The sequence below is a fragment of the Erithacus rubecula genome, assembly GCF_903797595.1.
Source record: "Erithacus rubecula genome assembly, chromosome: 4".
NCBI lineage: Eukaryota > Metazoa > Chordata > Aves > Passeriformes > Muscicapidae > Erithacus > Erithacus rubecula.
In genome coordinates, this window is record NC_136686.1 from 63,041,700 (window position 1) to 63,057,735 (window position 16,036).

Here is a 16,036-nt window from a genome sequence, read left to right on the forward strand (position 1 = left end):
ACCCTGAGGTTAGAAACTAACTGGTTCCAAACAGCACATCACAACAGCTTATTACAAAACATTTAATTATTCTAGTTCATGTTTCAAGACAAAAATAGAGAATAGAGGCAAAATGCAATAGGTTGATAATATTTAAACAAGGATATCTTCATTTTCCTAATGCCATGAAATGTTTAAACAGCTTTTTTACTTCTTCCAAATGAAGAAATTACTTCCATAGGAAAAAAAAACCCAAACCCTTATTTTTGGACAAAACATTCCAGATTACCTGTAAAGAATCTTGGGAGAAAAAACAGAAGAGCAAGTACTTTGCCTACTGCAGCCACTTAGGAGTACATTGAGTACATCCTTAGCTGATTTATGCACCAAGACATCCTTGATGTTTTTAACTGCAAGCACTGGAGAAAATGCTGTCCCTAGTACCAAAGCCATGTGCTTTCAAATTAGGTAACTCTTAGGTTTAAACATGTGGGTGCAACAAACCTTATGAATCCAGATTTAAAACTGAGTCATTTATCAAACTTTTAGATCTTATTAAAAAGGCTTTATGCATCTTAAGTCTTTCCTTATAGGTAACAGTAAAAGGCAATATAATCAGATTCTCATAACCATGAGAATTACATACTGGAAAACAGGTCACATATTCTCATTTTTCACCTAGGAGCTCTGAGAGAGCCCTGGCTTTGTCATTCCACCTGTGCAAAAGACAGGCTCCCAGGGAAGTGATCAGAGCACCAGTCCTGCCAAAGTTCAGGAAGCATTTGCACAATGTGTGACTCTTGGGGTGTCCTCTACAGAGGCAGGATTTACTCAGTGATCCTTGTGATCACTTCCAAGTCAGCATATTCTGTGATTCTGTGTGATTCTGCACAGAAGCAGACCCCACCTAAGGCTGACATTCTAAACTGAAACTCATTTTGCTAATTTGGACCCTTCTTAGAACTCTTTCAGAAATCAATTGTTACTTCATTGAATTGCTTTGGAAGTTGGAGCATTGAGTGACAGTATGCTTCCATGTCCTCCTTCTAACATGGATATGCTATTTTTTGAAATGAGTCAAGGTATGGGGTGACCTTGGACAACAATAATTGTGCCAGGGAGATCTGGTAAACCAGGAGAGAAGAAAGCTGTGTCACCATCCAGCAATTACAGTGAAATGACTTTATCACACTCTAACCTCCCTGGGGGAACAGAGCTGTCTGGCTGTGCAGGGTGTGAGGTCAGGCTGAGACTCAGAAATGCCACCCACCATCCCTGGAGCCTGACCCAGGACACTGCACCTGCATGGAACTGTGCAAGAACAGAGAAGATGTAAAGGATTCTGTGATTACCACTTCAGAAGGGATTATTTTCTTTCATTTAATCATCAAGATGATCAGTTCCCCTACATCTGCTTACATCTAATCTAGCATGAAATGGAACCCAGGCAGTCCTGGCTGCAAGTCTTCCCCTGCAAAGTTTCCAGCATCTTAGTGATGAAGAATGGTGTCAGCTTTGTTTCAGGTTTCACTTTTTTTTTTTTTTTTTCACTGGGATGAATTCTTTGCAGCAAAACTATTTGCTTAACACTGAGCCAACTGTGAATGCCAAGGCAGAGCTGTCCTGTGCCATATCCACACGGGGAGGGTCAGATTCCCTTTCACCTGAAACCCGAGAAGGGCAATTCATCCCCTCTGCATCCCCTGGATCCAGGAGATGATCTCATGGTTTAGGCTGATGTCAGCCTCCAGGCATGCCCAACTGTCCCCCTACCCTGGGTTTTGTAGATCCTGGCTCCTTTCCACGCCTGCCTGCCTCCCCAGCAGGGATTTCTGCAGAAGTGCACAGCTGTAAGGGAGGCTCCACAGGCAGGCACTGGGGTCCCTCCAGGCATCCAGATCAGCCCAAAAGGTGTATGGGGGCAATGATGAAGCAAATCTATGCATGATGCCAACAAATATATTCTTGGAAGGGCCCTACCCTGCCATCAACATCATTAATGGTACCACTGGGTAGTTCACTCTAGCTGGTGGCTGCGTGTCTGAGCACCCTGAGCCATCCTTGGGGATGCAGGGCCCCTCTGAGGAGCAGGTTTTTGGGATGTCCTGGATTTGCAGTTGGCAGGGCTTGGAGCATGGCAGTGCAGGGAGAGCAGAGTCAGCCTTCTGTCACCCCAGTGCAACTGCAGTGGCATGAGCAAGCCAGGTTTTAACAAGTAAATCTACATAAAAGCTTTCTCAGAGAGTGATTACTTAATATAACAACCAGCTGTCTCTTCAATCTTGCTGAGGCAGCTGATCTTCTCACCATTATTCACAGAGGAGAAAAAACAGGGAAAAAAATAAAAAAAGCAAGCCTGTTTTGTCTGTAGAGTAAGCAAAGCACCAGAGAAATTATGATACCTGACAGAAAGAGATGCCAAGTGCTTTTTTTTTGTTTTTTTAATTTCCTAACCATCCATCCATTTCTTGACAGAAAAAGGAGCTCTTACTGCTGGGGTACAAAGAGGTAATTATTCATTAACCCCTTAAAGGTCAATCCCAGAGCTTTTTGTACATCAGTTACACAATCTAATTGCCATCATTTTCATGTTAGCACTTACCAACACAGGATCTGAATGTCTCCTCTTTAGTTCAGCTAACCCTGTACTCTGCTGTGTAACCTTAGACAGAAAAACAATTACCATAGGAGAACATCAGTGGGCACCAGAAGAGCCTCCAGACTTGGAAACTGGAGTGTGGGACCACCCAGGCCTGCAAGGGCTGCATTTCTTGACCCAGAGACAATCATGGCTTGAATAGATGGGTCTGTCCCACAGAGTCATTCAGGAACACTCACCTGAATTAATTAAATGCCTGAATTTATGTTAGGGCACATTAAACTTCTGCATGGCCAATTTTATTCAGAATTAATGTAGCCTTTGATTCTGAGTTAAATTCCACAGAAGAGTTTAATAAGGGGTAACTAATGGGTTTCAAAACTAAATTTGGATTTATCTTCGTGAAGGCTGTTGGGTCAGCTCCAGAGGGATGGGGTATATCAGAGATAAGAATCTGGGACAGAGAGGTTTTACAGGAGTTTGTCAGTGGGCTGCTGAAAAGGAGCAGAGAGGTACAATCTTTTTAATTACCCCTGCAGGCTTCATGTAAATCTTGAGAAGGGGCAATTCTAGATTTGTTATCTTTACCATGAGGAACAGCACTGGCTCCTGGCATGGAGCAAGGGGCTCCTTTGACCATCATCTGATTTATGGGAGATTTATGGGATTTACTTCTACCCACATTAGGAAAACATTTCATTGCTGGTTTTTGTTTAGTTTTGCTTTGAGTATTGCCCTGACCTCCCAAGCTTTGCAGAGGACACCCCCCTCCCCTCTCTCTGCTCTTTATCCCAGCAGCAGCTCCTGGTTGTAGGTGCAGGCATATAAGGAGTGAGGCAGTGCCTGGGCATGAATCACTGCCTGAGCATCCTGTCTCCTGAGGAAACAGGGATGGAAAGCACTGGCAGAAGTTTAGCTGACCTGCTGGGAACAGCTCACTCTGTTTAACAGGAAAAATGGCCTCAGAGCTCAGGAAGGCACGGATTTCATTTGTAATAAACAATTTAATGATGCTTCTTCCAGAGGATCTAAGATAGTAAAGAGGTGGGAGAGAAGGTAAGAGACACCTAAATAGGTTAGAAATTATTTTTTAAATCCCTGTTCAGCAGAAACTAGCTAAAGCAGAGTATGATTTGCTAGCTAGACAGTATTGCCTAACAAGACACATGTGCACATTACTGCCATTAAACAATCAATAAACCTGAGTGCAGGGCTACACACAATTTATTGTTCCTCCCCTTGCTTTGCTCTGACTCAGCACTGAGTACAATTGGACAGGTATTACCCAGGCAGAGAATTTCTTGTGATAAATAGTGGTGTAGCAAAGCAAAACAAAACAAAACCAACCCCACAAGCAAATCAGGCATGTTTTTCTCTCTCTGACTTATAAGATTTTTTTGTTTTTCTCTTTAACTAGAACCTCAGACTGTTGCTTCTCTGCAGTCCAACTCTTCACACTGCCTTCAAGAACATGTCAAGCAGATGATTCCTCTTTCAGCGTGTTCACACCTGCACAATTACCTTAAGTGGAAGAAATTTCCTCTATTCTACAGCAAACAATGGAAAGGATTGCATTTCTCTCTCTGCTCAAAACCAGAACACAGTTGCTTTCAGAGCAGGTTATGAAATTCCCCAGACATCAGTTCAGAAAAGGCTGTGTCACACAAAGGTGACTGTGTGCTGTTGCTGCCCACAGGCACTTAATGGAGCTGTGACAGTCCAGTTCCAGAGATCCCATTTTCTTCCTCAAACAGGTTCTAAGCCATTCTAAGCATGTTTTCCACATGTCTTAATTGAACATAATAAGAAAAGTCCCCTCTTGATGTGGTACCAAACACAGGTGCCCAGTGGGACCCTCACCTTCTCTGAACCATCCAAGCCAGGGCAGCTCAGCCTCCTCACCCATTTCACTGAACTAATTACTGCCTGAAATTAGGCACTTGCTGAAATGCTCTGTCAGGCCCAGGCTCCTGGGCTGAGTGCAGACTCAGTCTCTCCCAGCACATCCCTGACAGTGAGCTCCTTCCCACTGGGTCCCCACCCATCCCATCTCGAGGAGGTTTCCATGGAATTCCAGGGGACACCAGAGTCCATATTGGAAGAACCCTGCTGGGGTTGCTAGGTGTAAATATTGACTTAACGGCTCTTCCGCCTTTTTTCTTTTTTAAGAACAGATTTGTTGGCCATGGCTGGAAAAACAGAATTATGGAGTATGCATGATTCACTCTGGCACTCACACAAACATGCAGATCAGTTGGCTGGCAGCTCCTCTGTTCACAGAGCAGAGCTCCTGAAATGTGTCATTTTGTTTTGGCAGCAAGAGTGCCCAAGCCCACAGACAGGGAGATAAAATCTCCTGCCTTCCATGTACCTCACATGGGAGTCACTGACCTCACGCTGCACAGAATTTTAGATTAATACTCCCAACAGCTTTTTAGTCCAGACACACAGAAGGACTGACAGAAGTTTTGGTTTCACATTAAGAGCCTGGCCCAGAAACCTCCCCTCTCACACCCACTCTCCTGGGTCTGCTGACACAAGAGAGGACAGGAGAGGAACTGCAGGTAAAACTGTTTATTCAAAAGTCTTTTCAATAAGGGCTGTTTCACAGCCAATAAATATTGAGGCAGACAATAACTCTTGTGACAGAAGGAAAGCAGCAGAGGTGAGAGGGGAATCAAAACTTTTGGTCACTGGATTCATGTTTTCATCACCAGTACCCCATGCTCAGACATTTAATCCTGACTGCAAAAAATGCTCTTGAAACATTACTTCAACACACAGCATCATGCAAACTCTCTCTCACATTGATTCTGCCAGATCTGAATGATTTGGCAGGACTGGCAGGGGGATAACCCTCACCAGAGATGCCTGAGGGTACAAAGTGTATGGGACTTTGAGCATTGATCCTGGACATGCCAGCACAACCTCTGACTGTTCCTAAAAACCAGCTCACTGCACACAGGGGCATGAGCAGCTCACCTGAGAGCTGGTAGACACTGCAGGGAATATATCTGGGATTTCCTACCAGACATCAGTTTGATACACAACTGGGGAAACTCAAGAAGAGTTGTTGCATTTCACAACAATTCGCAGAGATCTGCCAGAAAGCACAGAGCTTGTCAAGAGGAAACAAAACTCTAATGATTGAAGATAGGAGGAGAAAGTCCAGTGGAAGTCCTTCTCTGAAGGATCTCAAGGAGTTTGCCTGCACTTTAGCCAGGCAGGGTGTCTTTGGGACTTTTATCCCATCAGAGTTTAAGCACCCTGAAATAATGCAAAACCAGACAGGGAGACTAGGATCAACACATGTGCATCTTTCTATTTGCTTTGCATCCATCCTCTGTGCCTTCCCCTTGGGGAGCAGGGACCAGCTGCTCCTGCCAGGCATCCTCTGTGCACATCCTGCAGATGAGGTGGATCAGTGCATGGTGCATTTAAGGCTGTGGCACCTCACATCTCTGCAGGGAAGCCCAGGGCTCTGGGCTCCCACCCTTTCATTAGGCAGCACAAGAAATAGCCATTCCCACTCACTGTTAAGCTACAAGAAACAAAAGCAAGGGCACTTAGATGGAGCTTAGCAACAGCTGCTCGGGATCCATTCAACTGCTCTCAAATCTATTTTTACTGACAGCTTTTGAAGCAGAGAATTCATTGAGCAGAGGAACAGGTTGATATCCCTTCTCCTCCAACTGTAGGCAGAATTTAGTTTGTTATTTTCTAATTGTTTCCTTGGTGGCACATACAAATTCAATACTGCATCTGCAAGCAAGGATGTCTATTTTCAGAATAAAGACAATGACAGGCAAAGTTTGTATTAGAAACAGCTTAGTAGAAGACACCAGAAGATAAAAAAAGGACATTCTCTTTTAAGGTCCTAACGTGCATAGGACAAGAAATTGAGTAGATCTAATTGCAAGAAATTAAAGAATTTTCTGCCCACTCACTCTCCTGCCTTTGCAGCTAATAGCACAGCCTGGGTGCTGCCTCCTGTTTTCTTAAGAAATTGTTTGCAGGGAACAGAAACATTTCACAATGCAGAAGCAAGAAATAATCTAAATTATTGCTCTGCTCTACAAGCTTAGGATCAAGGCTGATGCAAGTCAATTCTTACTACACGTGGATATTGCAGTTCTTACAACCCACACGAGTACCCGGGGACAAACCCATCAACACAAAGACTTTCAAGCTGTGGTTATTGGCCATTATTGCCTTACAGAGATGACAATGGTTGAGTTTTATGACAGGTTCTCAATAGCACTACACAGCAATACAACATGCTGCTTTTGTCACTGGGTTTAGCTGTACTGACCCAAGGTGGGCTCAGCAATAGGAAGGCACTGCTACAAACAGTTGTAGCTTTTTGGAGCCCCATTTATGTCTCTCCAGTGAAAAGGATCTCCTCTGCCTACTGAGATGTCTGAACTTGCCCTCAAACCAGCTCCTTTGGAGCTCTTCACCCAGTTGTTTTTTGGGATCTGTTTTGTCTGTGGTGCCCAGATGATCAGCCACCAGCTCTGACATGACCACGCACTGGGACAAGTCCCACTTGGGACAGAAGTGCAGCAGGAATAGGACTGTCCCAGTTCAATGCACAGTAGTTCTATATAACTGTGCTACCTTTAGCTCAGTGAGAAAAGAGGGTACTTTTAGAAATTTAAAACACACTACATGAACCAATCCTAAAGTAACCAATCTCTTTCTATTTCCCAGAATGAATGTCAAGGGTGAAAATTTCAGATCCAAATGTCTCAAGTCAGGTGAGATGAATCACACTTTCAGGACATAAGATGAGGGAGAGGTAAGGATCAAATCTCTAATAACTGCAATGAATTCATAGCAATTGTGAAATTCCTTTTTCTTATCCGTGTATTCCAGACAAAGTACGGGGGGAAAAAATCCCCTTTCCAGGAGTACAGAGGCACTGCTCCTCAGCATGGCACAGGCTAACACCATCTCCTATGACCATCCATAGCATGTCATCATTTTAGAGCAATTAGTAAACAGAATGTTTTAAGTATTTAAAAATTATAACCCTGTTCCTGCTTGCCTCAAAACCTGTGACACAAGTGCTGACATTCTTAGTGGATAAAGTCTTTTTAAGGCATCATAGATTTACTGTAGCCTAATTTCTCTTCTTTCCCATTTTGCAGTTATCTGGCTGCATTAACATGAAAAAAAAGAAGAGCATTTCTCAAAACATTTCCAGCACCATTTAAATTTGCATGATCTTGTCTGCCTGGGATGGGCTGAACAATTTTTCAGTCACAATTGTCAGTCAGTGTCCCTCAAACGCAAGGGTCTGATGCAAAGAGGCAGAAATGAAGGTCTGGTACTCACTTTCTCAGCACTGCAATTTCATTCTCTATGCTGCTTTCCTTTCCCTTCAGTGCCTTCTTGGGAATGCATTTGACTGCGAAGAGTTTCCCACTCGCTCTCTCTTCAGCCAAAACAACTTCAGAAAATGCACCCCTGAAAGAGGAGAAAAACCCTGGTTTAAAGTGGTGCTTTTTCTTTGAAACCTGTTAGCTGAAACACAACCATTGAATATAGTTCTGGTGTCCTTTGGAAGCTGCTCTTGTCAAACACAGAAATGACAATACAAACATCTTTCCGTGCCTTTACAAACATATGGAAATATTCACACTCAGGCAGAACATTAAAGGCTTACCAAACACAATTTTAATCAAGAACCATAGTCCAGCAGAGATATGAGCAAAGCTTGAAAATGAGAAAGCATCATTTCTGCACATAGGGGCATGGACCATAGTCTGGCTGCTGATTTGGTGGATAATGTACTTTTCCCATTCCTGAGATTTTTGGAGGTTAATTCACGAAGCAGCACAAAGTCCCCAGGACTAAGTGACAGGCCAGTGCAAGCAGTGCTCCTGGATCCCCAGTCACCACAAGAGGTCAGGGCCCCCACTCTGGTCCTCCCTGGGCTGCCCAGAGCTTCTCACCATTGGATCAACCCTGACTCAGACTGCAGCAGAATTTCTCTATGCATACAGAGTTATTCCACAACACAAACTCATGTGTGTAACCACTAAAGCCAAAGAATTGGATTAAGTCACAAGTCTAAACACTGGCCTTAGTAGCAGCCTCCCTATGGTTACCCCAGAGAGTGTTACAAAAATAAAGAAACATCATCACAGCAGCTGGTCACTAATTGCAAGAATGGGCAGTGCCTCTCCTTCATTATGAAATAACAGTGTATTACTTCTTGCACTATCAGTGCTTCCTCCCATGCCTCTGGACCTTACCAAGAAGAGGCCAGAAAATGCTACAGTCAGTCCTATACACACTTTTTTTTTTGGTTCCCAGATTTTTTTGAGCACCTGAGCATCATTCAGACTCTGCTGCTCTGGACAGACTTTGCTGTGGTACATTAGGACCATCTTTGTATTCTGGAACTTGCTACTGGTTTAGCAGCAAGGTACTAGGCAAGAGAGAGCATTGACCTGATGAGGAACAGAAAATCATTGATCCTATTCACCAAAACCTCCTCCTGAAGCACCCACTTTGTCCCAGAGATATCAGATCCAAGGACTTGTCTAACCCAGTGACAATTGAAGGATCAGGTTGAGCAACCTGGTCTTGTAGAAGGTGTCCCCTGCCCATAGCAGGGTTGGAACTATATGATCCCTAAAGTTCCTGCTAGCCCAAACCATTCTTTGATTCTATGATCCACCAATTGAAGGTTTGTGTTTTACTTAAAAGAAATAAAAATAGTCTTTCCTTTATTATTTCCCCTCATCAGCAGATTATTCTGCTCTCCTACACATCTCACTCTGATAAATCCTCAAGGTGCTGAGCAAACCCAACCATGCTCCAACTGGCTCTTAAAAGGTTAATGTTTGCTCACAGCTTCATCTGGCTGCCACCAACTTTCTCTGGCTTTCATTCCCCACAACTGCTGCTTATCTAGATGTTTTGTGGATAAACAAAAGAATGTCCTTTCCTGGACAGGCTCCTCCTTTTTAAGTCATGCCCTTGGATGACACAACCAGGCTGCTGTGACCTCACCAACAGCTCCCGAGTTGCAAACAGCTCCATGAATCATTAAGTGGATAAGCAAAAGGAAAAGGCTGCTGCTCTGGAAGCAAAGTTTACCCAGAAATGCTTTTACAGCCAGCAGATAGGGAAATGGTGATAGGAAGTTGATGAAAAAAGACTTTTCCATGCTGTTATACACCAGATGTTTGACAGCTTGTCCACATGGGGCAGTGATCCTCTGAACCAAGAAATGTTTTGCCTCATTTTTGCTAAAAAAGGACAAACTATGGCCACATTTACGCCCCTTGCAAAAGCAGAATGATTCCCTCTTTCCTGCTCTGTGTATAATCCACCACAGCATGTCAGAGCATCACAGGATCCAATTTAGGGTCCACACAACTGATCCAAAGGGTTTGCACAAATAAACCACCCAGAATGTTTTTAATTGTGTTCCTTGCTTTTTCCATTTGATTTACCAAACCAGGTTTTCATCCTGACCCTCAGGCTTGGGACAGCCAGACCAGAACTGCAATAAAACCCTTTTGCTGGAAAGCCCTAAGACCTCTCTGTGCTTTCCAGCTTTGGTTGCAGACCAGAGCACTCAGAAGCTCTCAGGGCTGCTCCCAGATGTATTTCATGAACCCTTTAAGCCCCATCTGCTAAATCTTTCAGCACTGCACTTTGCTCCAGCTGTGTCTTGAACAGGCTCCTTGCCTTCTGTTAAATGGTGTTGGAAGCTGCAATATTCACACCAGTCATTTACTGATCGCACAGCTCTCCCAGTGTTTACAATATTATAAAAATACAGGGAGCTCCCATCCCAATCTGCATTTCATTGCTCATCTCAGACAACAAAATAGTGGAAATCCCTTTATTTTTCCTCTACACAATATAGCTAACTTTGTGAAGCACTTCTTTCTCAGCTGGCTCCATCATTTCACTGGATTTCTTCCTCCACTTATCAGGTTTCCCTGGTTGGAAAGAGCCTCTGTGAATTTAAATGATTTTTTTTTTTTTTTTTTTTTTTTTGTGGAGCTCTGAAATACTCAAGAAACCCAATTCTCTATCTTCTTAACAACCTTTCTCATTATAGCATGAAATATCCTGAAGCTCAGCTAAAGTGTTTGGTTCCATGTCAACCCCAGGCACAGACAGGGTGCTTTTTTACATTGATTTTTATATGAGGCTATGACATGAAATTGCTAATGCTGGGAAGAGCTCCTGGGCAACAGGAGGGGGAGAGCTGGGGTGGATCTGCTGGGAAGGCAGGAGGGAGATGTGAGCAGGCAGAAGTGAGGGAGTCTGCACTATCCTGGGCACTGCATACACTGCTGTGCTCTCAGAGCAAGGCTGGGGGCAAAGCAACAAAATGCATAAAAGAAAGAGAAGTGAAGTGCTGGAGGGAAAGAGAAGGAAGGGAACAGATGCAGAGAGGGATCAGAGTGTTAAACAGAGATTCAGCAATATGGGGCAAGAAGAAAGAAAGAAAGTGTGGGAGGGATCACCAGCAAAGGAGAGACAGCAGAAATACTCCTGGAGTCTGCTGGACTCAGGGAAGAGTCAAAAATAATACTGAATAGATGGGCAAGCAATTATCATAATTTCAAACATGCAGCTGAATTCATCCACCCTTAATGACACAGTCCAGCCTCCACTAAACCCCTCTTGAACTCAGGCATGAATAGGTAAATATCAGAGAGAAAGTCAGAAAGAAAAGGATGCTTATTTTCTTTCTAAGAGCAATATATCCTACAGCAAATCCCCATCTCCATAAAAAAGTTCCCCAGAACTACCAGCTCAGCAGGCTTGCTAAAGGTTTTTTCTCTCCCCAAAAGGAATTAATATTGCCTTTAAAATCATAGTGTTAATAAATAAAGCAATGTACCTCTAAGAATTAATTACAATTATTTTTTGAGGTTTAAAATGTAATGGTATACAAAGTTTTAGAAAGACATTTAGGGTTAGGAAAAATATTGCATTTTACACCATCAACATGACTTTTATGAAAAGGCCATGGCTTCCATTAAACATCATTAAGCAGTGTTGCATGATAAAAAGGAATAAAAGCAAATATCACACAATGATATAGATTTTATTTTTTTAATTGGGAAAAGAGGTTAACTAGTTAAAAATTATGATTGTAAACTGTCTGCAATAGTTGGGATGCACCATTCCCTTCAGCTGGGAAGGAGGTAATTGCAACCTTTCCAACATGCCCAGGGACAAAGTCTTTGCCTCTCTGAAGAGGAGCTTCAAAATCCTTCAGGAATTTTCCCTGTCCTGCCTGCAGATGATAGCAAACAAGTCAAAATGTGTCATGGCTTTGAGGAAGTAGGACAGTGGTGGAAGTGGGTAAGAAAGAAACTTCTGCAAAATGAAACCACTTCTAGGTGCCAAAATCCTTGTGTGGCAACAACGTATTTTTGAAAGTTTTGACCATGTTATCATTTACCCTGGAGGTAAATGCTCTTTTCAAACTTCGAATTAAGGCATGGAATAATTTTATGATTTAGATCATTTCCATGTGAATTAGGAGCAATGTAAGAAAGAAAAAGAGGTTAAAGTCACTTGGTGGGTGACTTTGAGATAATGGCAGATTCCAGAGGGTGCTTGAGATGCTTTGACTCCTCACCCCTTCACAAACACCTGGACTATGCAGTATCCCATGAGATGCCAATCTTTTAAAGTTTTGATTCATTTAAATTATTTCTCATGCATTATTTTTCTTTTCTGTAGATTTAAAGATTAGAATTTCAAGATTAACATTGAAATATGAACATTATTCATGCTCAAATAGATTGGATTTTCTATGGGAAAGCAGCGGCTGCAAGGGTAGGCAGATCAAAGTAAAATAAAGAACAAGTAAGTTTTCCCTTCTTCTGTTGGAACTATAATTTAATATGAACATTTAATTTCTGAAATACAATGAACAGGATATAATGTGACAGCAAATCTGTTCTCATTCAACAAAAAAATTGCTGTGACAAAAATACTGACAAAATGAAGACAAAGCTGATGGAGGGATAAAACTTCATTTTTTCCATTCAACCTTCATGTTGAGCAGTTTTCCACTGCATTAGCAGGTGCTCTGTACCACTAAGTCAACAGACATAGCCAGGAAACAGATTTCATGTTTTCAGGTTGCATATAGCTGATGTTCTTAATTATGATACAATTGGCTTCCCATGTGGACTTTGCCCTGGACAAACCAAGGGAAAATAAAAAGTGAACACTCAACATCTGAAAAATACACCATGTTCACCCTGAGACAGGAGACTGACTGAATCAAAGGGAGACCAACCAAACCAAAGGTCATTTTTATAGTGTGGCATTTGCAGCCATGCTCAGTTTCTGCTCCAAAGAAAGGTGACTTTGGATTGCATCACAAAGAGAGGGAGGAAAGTCTTCATTAGCATTTTCACAGCTTCTTCCATGGGCCTCAAGGAGTTAACTGTGGATGAGCTCAGGCTCTGTGTAACACACCAGAAAGATTCTCGTCCTGCAGAGCACTTTTCTACTAAGCCATTTTCCTGCACAGCTCATGTTCTCTCTTTTGCTTTTTTTTTTTTCCTTTTTAATTTTCTACTCAGTTGTTTTTGTAAACACCTCCTCATTCTCCTCACACATCATCCAGGTGCATCCCAACACAAACCAAACTAAGCTGGAAATAAAGATTTTCATTCCAAAGTCCTGTCCATCAGTGTTCTGAGAGCTGCATGAAAATAAATTTGCAATTTAACTTTCAATAGCTTGGTGATGTCTGAATGCAAAGTTAACAACACTGAAGTGTGGAGAGGGTTTTTAGCCAAGAGGGAAGATGAAGGACTTTGGGACTATGCTAAACATGGTACAGAAACCAAATTCCCTACATACTCCCAAGAACTGAATATAAATTCATGGGAAAAGCTGACTAATCTGGTTGCAGCCATTTTCTAGCTTCATTTTCATTTTTCTAGCTATTTTCATTCATCAAACACACAGATCCAACCCTGCAGCCCTTCTATGGCAATGCTTCCTCTGCCTGGGCAAGAGCACAACAACTGGGATTGCTGTATTAGCACTGGTATTTTTAGCCTCCCTACTCATTTAATTTCCACTGAGCCTCCCAGCCACAACTGAAAATGCTGTTTCCTACCTTGGGGCCCCCAGAGTGCCTGTCTAGCAGCAGACATGCCCTGCCCTGGGCAGTGTCTGACCCTGGCTCCCCTCTCCAGGGCTGATCCTGATCCCTGCCTGCAGGGATGGTCCTGTGGAGGTGCCTGATGGGGCTGGGACTGCTGTTAACCCATTACAGATGGTGAACAGCACCTCCCTCTGTGCCAAAATGCTGTTGCTGTATCCTGATGGACACTCCAGCCATGGCAAGGGGCACAGACACTCTGCTGGGTGTTCCTGCAGTTCCCTTCTGGAGCTCCTTTCTCTGTGCCCTGAGCCATTGCCCCATGCCACTCCCTCAGCATTTTGTCCAAATTAGGAGGTATCTTAAAACCTCTGGGGGCTTGCAATGGGCAGCCACAGTGTGAAAGGACCCTGGGAGTCACCATGCCCAGGGATGGGCAGCACAACCCCAAATCCAGACTTTTCTTCCCAGTCATTCTGCTGCTTCCCCTTTAACAAAATATTTCAGAAGAAGAAACCCCATCAATGCCCAGATCTCTGCTATCTTCTAGCCATGACTAAAACAGGGCCACCCAAAAATGCCACACTCCAGGCAGAGCTTTTTCTTTCACCATCTTATAAACCAGTTTGGCTTCCACTTACCATTTCAGTCTGCAACAGAATGAGCAGCACAAAGCTTTGATCTTGTGTAACCACAAAGGGTTTTCCCTTTTGTTTGGATTTAACTTCTATTTTTTGGGGGGTACTATTATCTACAGTTACAACAGCTTAGTGTTTTTACAGTTTTTGTCACCAGAGTGAGCTGCAATAATTTTGATGTCCACTTGAGGCTTGTAATTTCTTCTAGTTTAGCTGCTCAAGACTTAATAATCTCAGGGAATAAAAAAAGAGCCCACTCACTAAAAGAACTAGGATTAAGATTGGAAATCCATGTCAGCTACTTAAAGGAAAGCTACTTAGTGGAAAGAGACTTCTATGAAGCCAGAAAACACCAATTTAAAGCTGCACATCATAATGCATGCACTTATGAGAGTATAGTGAAGGTGGTTTCCTTCACAGCCCTGGATCCCCTTCACCAGAAGGAAACAACCCCCTTAGAGGCAACAATCATTTTCACTCAAGGAAAACATCCCTGGATATGATGTGAACCATTCTGTAGCTGGAATTAGTTCTTTACTCCAGGATGAATTCCAAGGTCACAGCAGGGCATGGCACACACCACCAGCACTTCTTGTCACTCCAGCTCACACACCAGCAGGGTGAAGGCACTAAACACACAATCAAAGAGACTTCCAGGCAAGAAAAGCCATCAGGTGCAGAGAAGAATGAGGCATGCAGGCTTCTGTGCCATAAAACTTGGGTTCAAAGATGAATGAACCACAGAAAGCACAGAAATTAAGCCGAAAAGGAAAGTTTCTGAAGAACCTCTTCCCTTTCTGGGATGAACTAATTTGTTTGAGCTGCCTGGTGTATGCTAATTTAATAGGATTCTATGCAGTCTGTTCTGAGACAGTGATGCATGGATGCTAAAAAGGGAAACTGGCCCAGCTCAGATCCCCAGTCATGTTTGTTATTACAGCCATCTTCTTTCCTGAACTGTTTGCTCCTTTCTGATTAATCCTGGCCCCTATTAGAAAGGGAAGTATTGTCTTTAAAGGCCTCTTACATTTACATTACATCCTCTGTGGCAGTCACAGCAAAGCTATCAAGAAAAACACAGTTTCTCTCTGCTGAGATCTTCTTTCTATTATACGCTTCACAAATGAGCTGTTAAGCAGGTTGTTTTCCCCACTGATGATCACTTTCTTTCCAAAGTGAATATTTAAGTACCTTTTTTTCAATTTTCATCTTATGAGCCAAAAGGAGCTCATCCTCTCCCAGGATTTATCTGATGGCAGCATCCTCACAAGAAATTAACCTTTTTTCTTCTAGTAATGACCTCAAACCTTTCCAGAGGCATAAGTGATCTCCATAATTTTTTTTCCAAAAGAATTTCCCTATTATAACACTGACATATGCAGGGTCTATTACTTCTGGAGATCTTATCTGGCCATATAAAGTAGATTACACCAATTTGAAAAAGCCTGATTCTTCTTCTTTCTCCACATGGAAATTTAAGAAAAGTTTATGTTACCAACCATGGAATCAATTATGGAACAAGTAGATGATATTGCAGCAAAGCAAAGGAAGGCAGACACTGTAGTTTTGCTTCAAACAATTCCTAAATTCCTTCTACAGAGGTCTGTAGTGAAGGTGGAACTATCCACTGCCAGAAGATCAAATAATTTTGCAGCTGTGACTAATCCATGGGAAACTCCCATTCAGCCAAGAGTTTCACCTAAA

General features: G+C 42.7%; 1 protein-coding gene across 3 annotated transcripts in view; it reads right to left on the reverse strand.

The window, feature by feature from the left end:
• The window catches only part of CAMK1D (calcium/calmodulin dependent protein kinase ID), a 205,392-nt gene that overhangs the window by 109,425 nt on the left and 79,931 nt on the right, over positions 1-16,036 (reverse strand). For all 3 annotated transcript variants that reach the window (XM_079304370.1, XM_079304371.1, XM_079304369.1), the window contains exon 2: positions 7,919-8,050. In XM_079304370.1, coding sequence (XP_079160496.1) covers positions 7,919-8,050 — 132 coding nt within the window. The remainder of the gene's footprint in view (positions 1-7,918; positions 8,051-16,036) is intronic.